Source organism: Salvelinus fontinalis, chromosome 4, assembly GCF_029448725.1.
Source record: "Salvelinus fontinalis isolate EN_2023a chromosome 4, ASM2944872v1, whole genome shotgun sequence".
Classification (NCBI taxonomy): Eukaryota; Metazoa; Chordata; class Actinopteri; order Salmoniformes; family Salmonidae; genus Salvelinus; species Salvelinus fontinalis.
In genome coordinates this window covers 40,825,545-40,840,515 of record NC_074668.1, presented here as the reverse complement: position 1 = coordinate 40,840,515, position 14,971 = coordinate 40,825,545, and the positions used below count along the sequence as shown (strand labels likewise).

Here is a 14,971-nt window from a genome sequence, read left to right as displayed (position 1 = left end):
ATACATTTTTAAGCACCACTGAACAAAAAAAGAGCCGTTTGGGAGCCAAATGAACGTCTCTTTTCGGTGAATCCAGCTAAAAAAATCTGTCTCACCAAAAGGAATGCACATTATTATATTAAGTAGATTACAATGTCCTCATATATATTCACGTCATGCCGGAAACTCGGAAACTCAGAAATGTCCGTTGGTGTCTCAACTTACTGCTGAGAGTTAAAGAATATACAAGATGTCATTTCGAAATATACAACTGCATCAGCAGTTTCTCTCTTGTTAGGTCAGTCACCGACAGTCACTCAATTAACCCATGTCAGTAAAAAAGAAATGTCGATTAGATAGCTTGACTAACATTCAAACTTGTAGTAATCATGGTCAATTTATGACTAGGGTCCACATTGATTTTGTTAATCACTGTCAGATATCATATAAAAAAAACTGAAACAATATGTCCAACCTATGGCAAAATGTGTAGAAATCGCAGGAAACTTGCTGTAAAACTGAAACTGAAAAGTTTGCCCATGGCAACATGAGTAGAATTGCATGAAATGAGTCACAAAATTGCTAAATCTACTCTCCGCCCCACCATAAATTACATATATTTGCAGCAGAATGTTCTCTAACATCCCGAGTTTCTGACATGACCTGAATGCGGCAATAGGCTACTCTGTTTAGGACCAACCGCAAGAGAAAATTATTTATATAAATAATACATAACTAACCACTGATGCATAACTTTAATGGCTCCCAACCGGAGAAAACCTCTTCATGCACTTCCCAACTTGTATTTTGAACTCTTTTGATGTTCAATATTTAAACCAGAAGCTAGGTATACAGGCAACGTTTACAATGATGTGCTGGTGTGGACAACCATGGGCTCATTCATAAAGATGTCAGGTAATGTTTGAGCATCCTTAACCTACTCTCACCCTTCCTCCAGAGGACTTGTCATTGGTCATTTCCTCTAATCCCTGCGGTGCATAGTTTACTCAAAGTGGACACCATTTTTGAACCTCCGCATTCAACAAAAAAAAAAAATCACCTTGAACCTTTGACTCTCTCTAGAGAAATGAATAAATATGTTGGTGTCTGTGTGTGAAATGGCACCCTATCCCCTATATAGGGCACAACTTTCAACTAGGCCCATAGAGCTCTGATCAAAAGTAGTGCACTATGTAGGGGATAGGGTGTCACTTGGGATGTATTGTATGTATGCCTTCTTTTTTTTTTAATTTATAGTGCTATAGTATTTGCTTAGCTTTACATATGGACATGTTCAAGGGACTCAAAAGTTGTTTTACAACCAATAATTGTTTAACTAAAAACATTAATACTAGTATTACATTTTAGGCGTCATTTAGCAGACACTCTTATCCAGAGCAGTAGTGAGTGCACACATTTTTCGTACTGGTCTCCCATGGGTATCAAACCAATACTGCTGTACTCATGACAAGACAACTGGCAGAACACACCTGGATGCTTACTTTGCTTACTAGCTCTAACTATTCACTGCCAAGTTCCTTGATTTGTTCGCTAACATATTAGCCAATCCATTCAAAGGCTACAGTAGTATAAAACCTTCAACAACCCCTTAATACATGAATGACATTTATATCTTCTTGCTACTGCAAATGTCAGGTTACAGCCGCATATCTTGCATTGTAGACTATACCTCTATCAGGACTACTAAGGTAAATCTTTATCAGATGTTGGGAGACATTCAATGAGAACCACTGTTAGCTGTTCTGAGCAATAAGGAGCCAATGATGTACATACAGCAACAGATGTAGAATAAGCTGGTGCCATCTTGGATGGGCTCTCTATACAAGGGGGCCATTGTTTGTGGAACATGAAAAGAAAGAGGCTTTGACAGAACCTCTACTATCCAACAGAGATCAGACACTCTCACAGACATAGTTTTGTCAGGAAGATGGGGATACACACCACACAGACCTAAACCACAGGGTCTCTGAAGTAAGACTGAGCTCTGGGAAAAACATCAGCACAGAGGGTGTCCTCTCCGCACCATTCTACATGTCCTTTCTGTCATACCTTAAGGACTATGTGTGAGTGTGACATGAGAGAAGAGGGGACAGGAGGGTAGAGCAGAGTGTCATGTAAGGGGCAAACAGATCATATAAAAGGAAAACTTTCTAGTACCCCTGTATTTTCATCCATTAAATTAGCCAGGATGTTTATTATAAGATCCATGTTCTTTCATTTGGCAATGACATTTTATATGATTAGAATCAGATTTGTTTATCAATTTCCAATCCCATTTCTTTCCATTTTCTTCTCAATAAAACTTGTCAGGTCTCTGATGTAACACAATTGTTATTTTCCTTACCATACATTACTTTTTCAACCGCTAGTATAGTGTGCCCCCATGTGGTGAAATGAGTTCTGGAAACCAACTGACTTATCACATTTTAAAACATGTGTATAGGACTAATTATCTTTGATTTGACCTTCAGTCAGTAGTTTGGAAATATCAAGAAAAGAAAAACAAGGAGCAAAGACAATAACAAAAAGTAGTCCAGGTAGAGAAACATGTTTTTATATATGACTAAAGAATAACAGCATCTAACGAACAACGTCTTGCAATGTAACCATAGAGGGTATTTCCTATGACGATACAGTACGTTTGATGTTTCCCCTTAACAGGCAAGGACTCATGCAAAACCTTGCTAAAGCAACAAATTGATCAAGATGAAACAAGCAACAGAGCATTCAACACATTTGGATGGACAGAAAAAAAAAGGAGTGGTGAGTAATGTCCCCGTAGAAATAGAATACAAGGTTTGCCATTTGGAGTGTACCCATGAATTTACCAGTGAACATGCCATGGTCTGAGGTTCCTGCAGGCCTATTCTAGTGATTCTATTTCTAAGGTAATTACCTCATAGATCATGTGCAGATCAGTATGATCATCAGATGGCACTGCTGAAAGTCTATGGAGGGGGAGAGAACTGAAAACGTTATTAACCACAGCCTTAAGACGATCAAATTAATGTTACAACACAAAGTTACTTTTGCAAGACATACAAAAATAGATACCATATCAATTAGCAATAGTTGGCACATAAATGCAAAGATATGGATGTAATATGCTACAGCGTAGACTAGTATGAGAATAATTGTATATATTCTAGCAGCATGTATATGTTATAATTAACACAACTGTACATGCAGTCTGCATAATGGGAGATGACAACCATGTCTACTGGCTAGATAAAATAAATAGTATATTATTTATGCATGTACAAACAATACCACAGACAATTTCTCAGACTGATTACTGAAGGCGTGTAAACTGCAATTGAACATGTCTTTACCCTCAAAATGTTGAGGAAATCAAGAAACGTTCCCACTGATATTTATATTCTTGATTTGCCTACATCAATTCAAATGAGCCCAGACATGCTTTTAAACCATCTCAACATACAGTATAATATGTTATCAATAAATAAAATCTCTCATATATATATATATTCTATAGATAAACTCCCCTCCGTATTTATTTGGACAGTGGAGCAAAAATTTGCAAATGTTGCCCTATTCCCCAGCATTTTGGATTTGAGATCAAATGTCTCATGAGGCGACACTATAGAATGTCACTTTTTGGAGGGGTATTTTCATACATATCTGTTTTACTGTTTAGAAATGAAAACACTTTATGTATCTAGTCCCCCTATTAATTCATAAGTATTTGGACAAATCCACATATAGTGTATTAAAGTAGTCAAAAGTTGTATATTTGGTCCCATATTCCTAGCACGAAAGGACTACATCAAGCTTGTGACTCCACAATCTTGTTGGATGCATTTACAGTTTGTTTTTGTTGTGTATCGGATTATGTTTTTCCCAATAGGTACTGAATGGAGACTAGATACATAAAGTTCTTTCATTTCTAAATGGTAAAACAGATATGGATGAATATACCCTCAAATGAAAAGGTGACATTCTGTACTGTCGTCTCATAGGAAACATTTGATCTCAAATCCAAAATGCTGGCGTATAGGGTGAGATTTACAAATGTTTTCTTCAATGTCCAGATAAATACGGAGGAGAGTATATGTAACTATATTTCACTCTCTGCATACATCAATAGCAAAACCTGTAATTTAACAGCATTTGCCGATTTGCGTATGTGACGTAAATTAGCAATAGAACACTCAATCATATATTAAGAACAATTACAAATAAAATGTTGTTCTTTAAAGTTAACCAATACTTAATATTATGTTTATCTTTATTGAAACACCTCATGCACAGAGAGGTTTCAATATGTGTTGAGACTGGCTTGAAAACATCCTGGGTTAATTTGCATTTAGATGTAAAGCCAATTGTTAGTTATCTAAGACTCCCCTATTCAACTGAAGGATCCCAGATATAATGACATGAATTCATCAGTGTGCAATATTTAGGCCTGTGTGGTGTAGTAAAATCAAACAATTATTTCACCGGACATATGAACATACCAAAATACACCACAGTAAAGGGTTTTTATAAGGATATAGAACTGCTCTTTTTCACACAACTGAAACTTTTTTGGATCCATCTATTTCACAGGAGAGCACATCAACAGTTCAACGGCTCCTTGATCAGAATTAACTTATGACGGATGCAGGCACTTCTTATCGTAAAAGCTAGGTCACAGATTTGATCTGGAATCAATGAACAGCTCAAAGCTGTGAAGAAAACACTAATACAAATAAACATTTACCCTTGAATGTCATTAGATTTCTAAGACCCTGTTTAGTGATTTGTAAACAATCCTTGATCTCTTCCCAATAAAAGTCCTTCCCACGTCAAGCTATAACACCAGGCTGATGACAACTTCTCGGTCGCTGCGATTCAGGTTTAGTGAACTACCCTGTTGCAAACTACAGTGTATCTTCCACAGATCCAACATGCAAACTAATATAGCAACTCAGCTCAAAAAGAGGAAAGAAAATGTGCGCAGACAACATTGATTCAAAATCCAAATACTGCACCTGGAATTCATGGAATTCAAGAAATTGCCACCACTACAAACACAGGACTTGAGATTAGACGCACACAACGCTTGACACAAATGTCAGATGACTTCAAATGCCTACTCTTAAATGCACTGCAAAGTATGTGCCAAGCTGACCACTTAAAATGTAAGATAATGGGCATCAATTGTAGTTGTTGGAACTCCACGTCTGTCTATGCAAAAGTTGCTCGAAATGAGTGGTTTACCAAATATCTAGCATCAAATGCAGTTACACAAGCGCCTAACGCTAACAGAATGACCATTGCGCTGTTTCTGTTTTCATCCTACAAAGCTAAAGTGCCAGAGGTCCATGGTACAAGCGTTAGCAGTAGCATAGTTGTATCAATAGAATAACAGCAAACGGCTGTCCCACTAACTGAAGGGAAATCTCAAACAACACTTTCTATTTTCAATTTAACAAGAACTACATCGCAAAATGTGATTGTGATATTGGTTGCTTGGTAACAATGGCGTCAAGCTAAATGATGGCTAGCACAACACTGTGCTGTGAATGGTGGACTCTTCAACCAGCCAAGAAACCACATACTAACCGAAGATCTCGGACGTGTTCCAAATGGCACCCGATTCCCCATGTAGTGTACTACTTTGGACAAGGGCCCATAATGCTCTGGGCAAAAGTAGTGCACGACATAGGGAATAGGGTGCCATTTGAGACATAAAACAGCACAGCAAGGCCCCTGGATGGCATGGCAGACCCCTACAAGTGGATTACATAAGTAACCAAGGGAGAGAGCCTGGGCAGTGGACACACTATGTACCTAGAGGCCAGTGAGGTCAACAATAGCCTTGATGAATATAGTATCATCTCGTATGTAGGAGTTTTTGGTGTCCAGTTTGGGAAGAGGGCAGAAGAGTGGGCAGCCGCTGGCGATGTTCATGTCACTGACGGGCCTCTGGAAGGAGGAGGAGGAGATGTCGGGACGGAAGGCATCGATGATGTGCTCTCGGTTATTCTGATCCAGCAGCATCAGGGTCACCTGAACACAAGAGGATTGGCAGATCGCTACATCTAGGCTAGGCCTACTGTACATCGAGCCTCAATGACAAGATTCATGCTTTTGTGACGAACAATTGTTTATTTTGTTTTTACAAATATACACAAGTAGCAAGGAACTGATTAAAATGTACAAAATAAACATTTATCTACCTACATTTACCATGCAAGACAAATACCAAGATTAGACCAGGCAGAAGGGCAGATAGCTACTAGTGATGTTACTGCCCTTGAAATAAATAATGACCTTTGTCATTCCAGTCATTATGATACAGGTACAGTAGATACAACACTGACATTAACATGCTGCTTCTCACAGTATCACACACAACGAACAAAAAGGGTACAAGCAGCAACGCATTCAAGATATCATGAGTGAAATATTGTTCAAAAGGGTAATGAGTGTTTAACGTACAGTATATATTGCAGGTAGGATATATAACATATGTTATAGGAGTGAGTTTTACCTTCTGGTTGAAGGGCCACTTGAGGAGGGCGTCACTGTGTCCCCTCATCACCACAAAGAACAGAGACAAGTGACTGGCCCGTCCCGTCCCATCCCCATTCAGATAAATCCGTAGGCACATCTTGTAGCCATATTTGCTGGTGAAAAATGCTACAAAATGAATAAACATGATTAGGAAGTAAGCCTTGTCAGAACCAGACCATTTTTCAAACATGAATGAACAATTATAAAATAGAGTAATACAGAATGCATGATTGGACATTAGGCACAATGTACCATAGAGTGGTTTACTTTGATGTTTGAATTATAAAAGTGGTAGATAAAAAATGTAAAAAACATTACCTGGGGAGAACATAGCTGGGGCTCTGCCAGCAACAGCGTCCTGTCTTTTCTTTGTGAAATCGGAGATTTTCCAGACAAAGATACCATCAAACGTAGCTGCAGACATTTCCCGAATATTCCCCTCCATCTCCACAATGGACAGGTCTCTCAGGCCCACAGTTCTCTCCAGCTGACGCACCTGCAGCAACAAAAGACAGGAATTAACCAGGTTTCCATCCGACCTTTTTATGCGAGTAAAGTACATGGCGGATGAAACATTTCACGACAGGCCTGATGGAAACAGCTAATTTGTCAGTGAACTTCACAAATGTCAACCAAACACACTAGACAAAGTGGGATTTTTTTGTGTAAGTAAAATTAGGGGAGAAATGACAGTGGGAACGTTTTTATGAGCAAATATTTACTTTAAAAACATTTTGAAGTAAACTTGGAAACACGCGATGACGTGTTGCGTGGTCTTCCCACTACGAAGGCTACAGATAAAATAAGTTATGATAAACTTCCCAGGGTGTCAAAGTGCAAGGTGATGAGCTTGATGCTCCTTTCAATAAATATCAAGGGACTTTTTCTGGTGACATGATTATCGATGCTTGGCTGCAGTTTGTCAAATAAAAAGAATCTTGCTCTTTTGCCCATAATAATCTCATTATGTAGGCTATACCCGCACTGTATATGTGAAAAATGCGCTGGAAACCCATTTAACTTGTATTTTTTTCTTCGGTACATGGCAATTTAACCACAAAAGTTATTTTAATGTAAACTACGTTATCACGCACAGCCTTTTATCAGCAACAAGTCAATTTGATAGAAACCCATCTCTGGTGCAGATTTTAGAATATTTGCATAGATATATGTTGGCAATTGGATGAAAACCTAGCTATGGTCTTAAAAAACATATTCTGGGGCCTCCCGAGTGGTGCAGCGGTTTGAGGAGTCTCATACGGCGGCGCACAAATTGGCCCAGCGGTGTCCGGGTCAGGGGAGGGTTTGGCCGGGGAGCCTTTACTTGGCACATCGTGCTCTAGTGACTCCTTGTGGCAGGCCGGGCTCCTGCAGGCTGAACTGTGTTTCCTTCGACACATTGGTGCGGCTGGCTTCAGGGTTAAGTGGGCGGGTGTTAAGAAGCGCGGTTTGGCGGGTTATGTTTCGGAGGACGCATGACTCGACCTTTGCCTCCCAACCCCATTGGGGAGTTGCATAGATGAGACAAGATCGAAATTGGGGAGAAAATCATATCATTATAATAATAATAATATTAGAAACAATTCTGTACCTGTTTTGAAGGCTCATGCCCTCAGCCCTAACCTTAGGCCTTACCCCTTCCTTGACACTCACCTCAGCTGTCCAAACTCTGCTCATTAGCACCCCTTGACTACTCAAGCAGTAGGTTTTGCCCTCTAGTCTTCCTTACTAATGTATAAATGTTAATGTTAAGATAATTTTAGTTTGATAATAGTAATAATAATAATAATAATGTTGCTGCCATATTCCTTAGTACAATTTCCAATATCCACAATTTGTTAGTAAGATGCATTTCAGTTTCTTTTCCTTTTAATAGGTGTTTGTATCTCCCTGTTGTATTTCCCTAGTAAACCACAACAATGCCTTATCCTGCAACCCTTCCCCCACGTACTCCTGTGTCTGTATGTGCAATAAAAACACAGTATTTGGATCCCTGCTCTGTCACCTCATTTAATCTGCATTCTGATAGCTGCGCCATGGTGGCATTCTGAACCAGCCATTACAAACCTCCTTATATGGGGTGGCAGGTAGCCTAGTGGTTAGAGCATTGGACTAGTAACAGACCAAAGACAACACCTTAGACATGTGTGCCAATGGCTGCGGCATTAGCACTAGACCAGCCAGGCCACAAGAGAGGCAAGTTGACTGGTGTCGATAGAAGCAGAGTGGGGACTGGGGATGTCTTCCTCCTTACCTTGTTATTGAGGATCTCCACCTTGTCCTGGTCCAGGCGATGCTGGCGGTTGTAGGCCTCGATGGTGGTGGAGGAGCGCTCCATCTCTCGGTTGAGGACGCAGACAATGTTCTCGAAGGTGCCCACTTTCAGCTCCAGTTCCTGGCACCGCCGGCTCAGCTCTGCCACCTTGGTCTTCTCACTGTGGAGCTGCAGCTCCAGGGCAGCGCCCACCGCACTGGGCAGGGGGGTGAAGGAGGTGGCCAGGGCAGGGAGGGCCAGGGTAGGAAGGGTAGGGGCACAGGCTCCCTGCACGGGGGCTCCCTCACCCAGAGTCAGCTGTCCCAGCTTCAACTCCAGCTCTCTCAAGGCCTGGTGCAGCTCGTGGATCTTGTGACCTGCGAGCTCCAGGCTCTGGGGCTGCAAGCTCTCCAGGCTCACCTTGATGCCCATGATGAAATGCAAGAGTAGATTTAAGTGTTCGTAGGAACATGCACGCTCATGGTCATGGGTCTTCTCCTTCTCCACCTTGGGCAAAGTTGTTGCATACAAACACACACACATACACAGTAGGGTTAAGGCCAACACATTCACAAAAACTGGTAATCTTAAGATATCCACTCCAATTTCACCCAGTAAACTTACAGGTGGCATCCATATAGTAATGATAAAATAAAGTTCACTTACAGACATATCACAGCCAACGACGTGAAATCTGCAAGGTGCTCTGAATTTACTGCAGAACTTGATGTGGTCCACATACTGCAGGGAGAGAACAAACTTATATCAAGCAACATCCAAGCACTTTTACTGCAAAAATATTCAGTACCTTTCATAAGTATTCAGACCCCTTGACTTTTTCCACATTTTGATACGTTACAGCCTTATTCTAAAATGGCTTCATTTAGTTTATTTCCTCATCAATCTACACATAATACCCCATAATGACAAAGCAAAAACAGGTTTTTGGAAATGTTAGCAAATTTTGAAAAAACAGAAATATAAAATTTACACAAGTATTTATACCCTTCACTCAGTACTTTGTTGAAGCACCTTTGGTCGCGATTACAGCCTGGAATCTTTTTGGGTATGACTCTACAAGCTTGGTACACGTGTATTTGTGGAGATTCTCCCATTCCCAGATCCTCTCAAGCTCTGTTAGGTTCAATCTTGGATTCAGACTAGAGAATCTTGTTTCTCATGGTCTGAGAGTCTTTAGGTGCCTTCTGGTTAACTCCAAGCGGGCTGTCATGTGCCTTTTACTGAGAAGTGGCGTCCGTCTGGCAACTCTACCATAAAAGCCTGATTGGTGGAGTGCTGCAGAGATGGTTGTCCTTCTGGAAGGTTCTCCCATCTCCACAGAGGAACTCTGCAGCTCTGTCAGAGTCACCATCGGGTTCTTGGTCACCTCCCTGACCAAGGCCCTTCTCCCCCTATTGCTCAGTTTGGCCGGGCGGCCAGCTATAGGAAGAGTCTTGGTGGTTCCAAACTTCTTCCATTTAAGAATGATGAGGCCACTGTGTTCTTGGGGACCTTCAATGCTGCAGACATTTTTTGGTACCCTTCCCCAGATCTGTGCCTCGACACATTCCTGTCTCGGAGCTCTACGGACAATTCCTTCGATTTCATGGCTTGGCTTTTGCTCTGAGATGCACTGTCAACTGTGGGACCTTATATAGACAGGTGTGTGTCTTTCCAAATCATGTCCAATTAATTGAATTTATCACAGGTGGACTCCAATCTGTAGAAACATCTCAAGGGTGATCAATGAAAACAGGATGCACCGGAGCGCAATTTCAGGTCTCACTGCAAAGGGTCTGAATACTTATGTAAATAAGGTACTTCAATTATTTTAATACATTTGCAAAAAAAAAAATAATAATGTTTTTTCTTTGTCATTATGGTGTATTGTGTGTAGATTGATGAGGAAAATGGTTTGTTTAATCATTTTTAGTATATGGCTGTAACGTAACAAAATTTGGAAAAAGTCAAGGGGTCTGAATACTCCTGTAAAGAACTCATGAAAGGAACTGAATACTTTTGCAGTAAAAGTGCAAAAAAAAACTTTTTGGAAAAAGTCAGTTCAGTGGTCTGAAAACTTTCCGATTGCACTGTAACAACATTTTTAATTGGTTAATCAATCAGTAAACAATGTGTCCATCCTTGCCTTTTCTCTAGGAATCTTTTTCTTTGCGCAGCCTTCACAAATCATAGGGTACTTTGGACAGATCTCATCGTGAGCCTAGAAAACAAAACTGTTAATGTTTTGGATGTCATAAGGTGAATGCACCAATTTGTAAGTCGCTCTGGATAAGAGCGTCTGCTAAATGACTTAAATGTAAATGTAAATGTAATGTATTTTTATATAGGCTACACCCAATAACAAAACAGTACATGTTCTACATCTGATTTCGATAATGAAACAAAACGCAGACAAGTATGGTGATTTACCTTGATGTTCTTGAAATGGAAAGGTTCTTTGCAGTATTTGCAGTTTAAAGTCCTCTCAGGACATTCTCGTTCGTTGTGGCGCTCCAGCTCATTGGTTCTCATGAGTTCTTTACAGGAGGGACAGAGAATGACCATGAAGTCACACTTTCCCTCGTGGTTCACCTGGAAAACACACGACAACAACACTTCAAAACAAATTAATATACTGTAGGTTTAGTAATCTATTAAGAACATTCATGTAGTAGAGGTAGCAATTTTTTCTATACTTGTTCATCTGTAATTGAAACAGGATTTTTTTAAATTATCAGTGCTATTTGAGAGTTGCAAAAAATACAAATGACAATAGCTAGGTTCCATCCAATCGGCGACAGATTTATGTAAATATTCTCAAATCCGCCACGAAGATAATATGCTACTTTCCCACCCGTAGTGTTTTTCCATCAAACATAAATGTTCCAAAGGTCTGCATATGTGGCTTATAGGCTGTGTGTGGAAGGCAGGAGATGCTAAATGTGTTTATGTTTATTAACTGTCAATTACCGTGAGACCGGCAGTCATTTGCTTGACAATCACCGGCTGACAAAATGTCATAACCGCCACAGCCCAAGGGAGAACCACACACCATATCATCGCGTGACTCCAAGTTTACTTTGATTTGATGGTTTTATATCAATATTTGCACATAAAGGCGTTTCCACCACCACTTCTCACATCATTTGCTTTACCGATACAAAAAGATCCCACCATGTCGAAAGAACAAATTATCTGTCGGCATTTATAAAATTGTACCAAAACTTCCTGTTTCCATCACAACTGTCATGATTTTTTTTGGTATGACATCACTCACAACTATGGATGGAAAAGTGTTTATTGATTGCACAAATTTGACGTTAAATTAAAAGTGGAGCAGAATATTTAAAACCTACAACTATTAACAAGTTTTTAAACATGTACATTATTTGGTATAAAGAAATAAAAAACAATCCCATACCTCATATTCTTTGATATTGCCCGTCCAAGTGCATCCTTCATTTGGACAAACAGCTGCCAATGCTTCCACCTCTCTCCGCGCTGCATTGTCAGGAAAAGCCTTGAGGGAAAGGGAAGGTTAGACTATTGTAATATTAAAGCACAAAGATTCAACACATACATGTTTTCTGAGTAAATGAGAACACCAAACCAGTATGCATAGCCCAATTTAGTCTTATAAACTTCTGAGATATTTGCCAACCTGAGCTTATTGTTGTTTGGCAACACTTTCCCCATGTCCGAGCCTATATCCGCAGTGGGTTCTGATTCGAAAGTCGTTCTTTGGGTCGCTGAGTAGTGCCCAAGAAAGAATTAAACCCAATTGTTAGATGCTACCACCCCCCATTCCAAATAAAAACCAAACATGGATTCCATGGACGAGTTCGTTTAACATGGCCCGGTGCTCAGGGTGAAGAGCCTATGAGCGGAGTTGAGCAATCCTACTCATCATTCATGGAGCATGTCCTTTCCAACAGCGCCACTAAAAACCCCTCTGCACTCACAGGAAGAAAAAAAACGTAGCTCCAAATTCGATCCATTCATTAAAATGACAATTTAACCAACACCCATCTATTGTTGTGACTACCTGGACATACCAATTGGTTTTGAAGTATTGAAACCAAACCATTTGGACTTGAATGAAGAGTATTTGAATAAACAAGAAAATATGAATGTAAGAAGCACACATCATTTCAAATAGGCTACATGTCGTATTAAACAGCATATAAAAACACTAAATAGGTCAGGAGCCAGACAGGGAGCCTAAGAAGGAACGAAAATGAATTATTTAGGCTATATTATTTAGATTATTTTGTATTCGGCGCAAATAAACTTTAATTTGATCCTTTCTTTTAGCATGTGTTGGTACACCATCATGCTTTTGGGATACGTGTCTTTTCACATTGCAAAATAATTATTTAGTTGTGGACACTACATCACTGTACGCCCTCTCTTGCTCTTGGTCCTCATCTTTGTAAGTCACCTTGATATAGCACCTGTGTGTTTTATCAGTTTCTTTATGAAAATATTTAGCGAACTCCATGACAGTAGATAAAGCAAGGGGCTATAACAGCACACAAGTAGACTACAAATGCATGCTGGGCCGGGCATGCCCTGAGCTCGAGAAGGGAGTGCTGTTGGAGCAAAATTAGAGCGGGTGAGAAGGCCGACACTCCAGCCTTCACACTCCGCTCACATACTCTGTCCGGGTAGGTGGAGTTCGCACATTTTAGACGGATCCATTGGTTCTTACGTGAAATCTCCACTCACCAGGGGCACCGGGCCATACAAAACGATCTTGCCAAATGTTGTGCCCCAATTTTGAGCAGACACCTGTCGTTTCACACCTGTTGGTCCCAGCTAATCAGCCTCGCAAGACAAGTAGAATGGAGCGTGTATGTGCAAACATTGACATTCATGTTCAGTTTTGATTAGGAGGGGAAGGGTGGTAGCATCTAACCATTGGATTTAATTATTCTTGGGCAATGCTCAGCGATGTAAACAACGAGTTCCTAATCTGAACCGTCTACGGATATAGGCTCGGCTGTGGGAAAAGTGTTGCCAAACAAGTATAGCACGGGTCAGTAAATAACTCGCAATTTAGGTCAGTGGAGGCTGCTGAGGGGAGGATGGCTCTTAATAATGGCCTCCACTGAGGTAGGTGTATGTTATACTGCTAGACGGAGATCCAATCTGTCTAGTACCACTGGGTTACAGTATGTAATTAAGTGTCTAGTCAGTAGGAATAATACTGTTTAACAGACTGCAAAATCAATGCACTACTATAGCCTCTGTTACAAAAAATCTACTTAGTCTCTGGTAATCATTGACATTATATTAGCTACTGTCAGCTATGTACAGTAGTCTGTGCAAATATCTGAATCAATTACACAAGTACTTACACCGCCTTCTTTAAGAATAGATGTGGGGTCCTCAAACAAGTCCTCTTTGATGCAAGCACTGCATTTATGTGGTCCAGAACTTGAAAGACAAAATATGTAACATAGCCATTTCTCTAGTCTTCTACATACAGATAAACAGTTAATTTAGCTAGCTAACTGTTACCTAATCTCAATTAACAGCCAGTTGCAAGAGCTAACGTTATAGCTAACCAATCACTGATGATTGCCTACGGACTGTTAACATTAACAATCCTCGTCCCCTGGGTAGTTAGCTTGCACTTGCAGAACCATTGATGTGTTTGAACAAGGTCATTGTGGGGATACAACAGGGTGACAGTACCTAGATCAATACTTGACCATAGATTAACTGAGTTTATAAACACCTGGCAAGCCTCGCAACGTGTTGACATACACTGACAGTTAACTTGTTCATGAATACTATGGGCAAGTGTAACTAGCGAAAGAGCTAGCTAATGTTAGCGTTTGTAGAGCAACATCAATCAGTCTGAGCACGACACTCACCTAACAATTTTGTTGAAACAGAATGAACAAAAACGATGGCCACATTGGGCTTGTAGAGGCCTTCTCAATATTTTCAAACAAGAATTACACATGTGTTTTTCTTCGAGGTTGTTCGCCAAAATTTTCTTAGGAAACCCTGGTTTGTTGCCTTCCAGTGAAGATGGTGGTGATGGCTCTTGTGCAGCCATTTCTCCCCGAACATGCAAGAGAATGACGCTGCCGCTGGGGGCGCTTTCAGGAGAGCAATGTTTGGCTGGAACAGCTGATTGAACTCAAGCCGAACTTCCAACGTTTTTGCTACATTCATGTGATC

General features: G+C 40.4%; 1 protein-coding gene across 3 annotated transcripts; it reads right to left on the bottom strand.

Annotated features, from left to right (window-relative positions):
• Positions 1 to 2,538: 2,538 nt before the first annotated feature.
• On the bottom strand, positions 2,539 to 14,971 carry traf2a (Tnf receptor-associated factor 2a). Of its 3 annotated transcripts, XM_055920170.1 has the most exons (10): positions 14,659 to 14,948; positions 14,137 to 14,215; positions 12,198 to 12,296; positions 11,207 to 11,368; positions 10,923 to 10,997; positions 9,443 to 9,517; positions 8,777 to 9,283; positions 6,841 to 7,018; positions 6,500 to 6,648; positions 2,539 to 6,015 (listed from the first exon to the last, which is right to left on the bottom strand). In XM_055920170.1, exons 1-10 carry the CDS (start codon positions 14,844 to 14,846, stop codon positions 5,797 to 5,799), a joined length of 1,731 nt encoding a protein of 576 aa, XP_055776145.1. In that variant the 5' UTR covers positions 14,847 to 14,948; the 3' UTR covers positions 2,539 to 5,796. The 3 variants fall into 3 exon arrangements, with proteins under 3 accessions (XP_055776145.1, XP_055776146.1, XP_055776144.1); XM_055920171.1 differs by having other exon boundaries at positions 5,922 to 6,648; positions 8,777 to 9,196; positions 14,659 to 14,971; XM_055920169.1 differs by having other exon boundaries at positions 5,922 to 6,648; positions 14,659 to 14,970.

Coding starts and splice junctions, on each gene's coding strand:
- traf2a (XM_055920169.1), bottom strand. CDS start 14,846: ATGGCTGCACAAGAGCCATCACCACCATCTTCACTGGAAGGCAACAAA. Junction 12,297..14,136: donor CTATTCTTAAAGAAGGCGGT/GTAAGTACTTGT, acceptor CTTTCCCTCAAG/GCTTTTCCTGACAATGCAGC. Junction 9,284..9,442: donor TCGTTGGCTGTGATATGTCT/GTAAGTGAACTT, acceptor ACTTTGCCCAAG/GTGGAGAAGGAGAAGACCCA.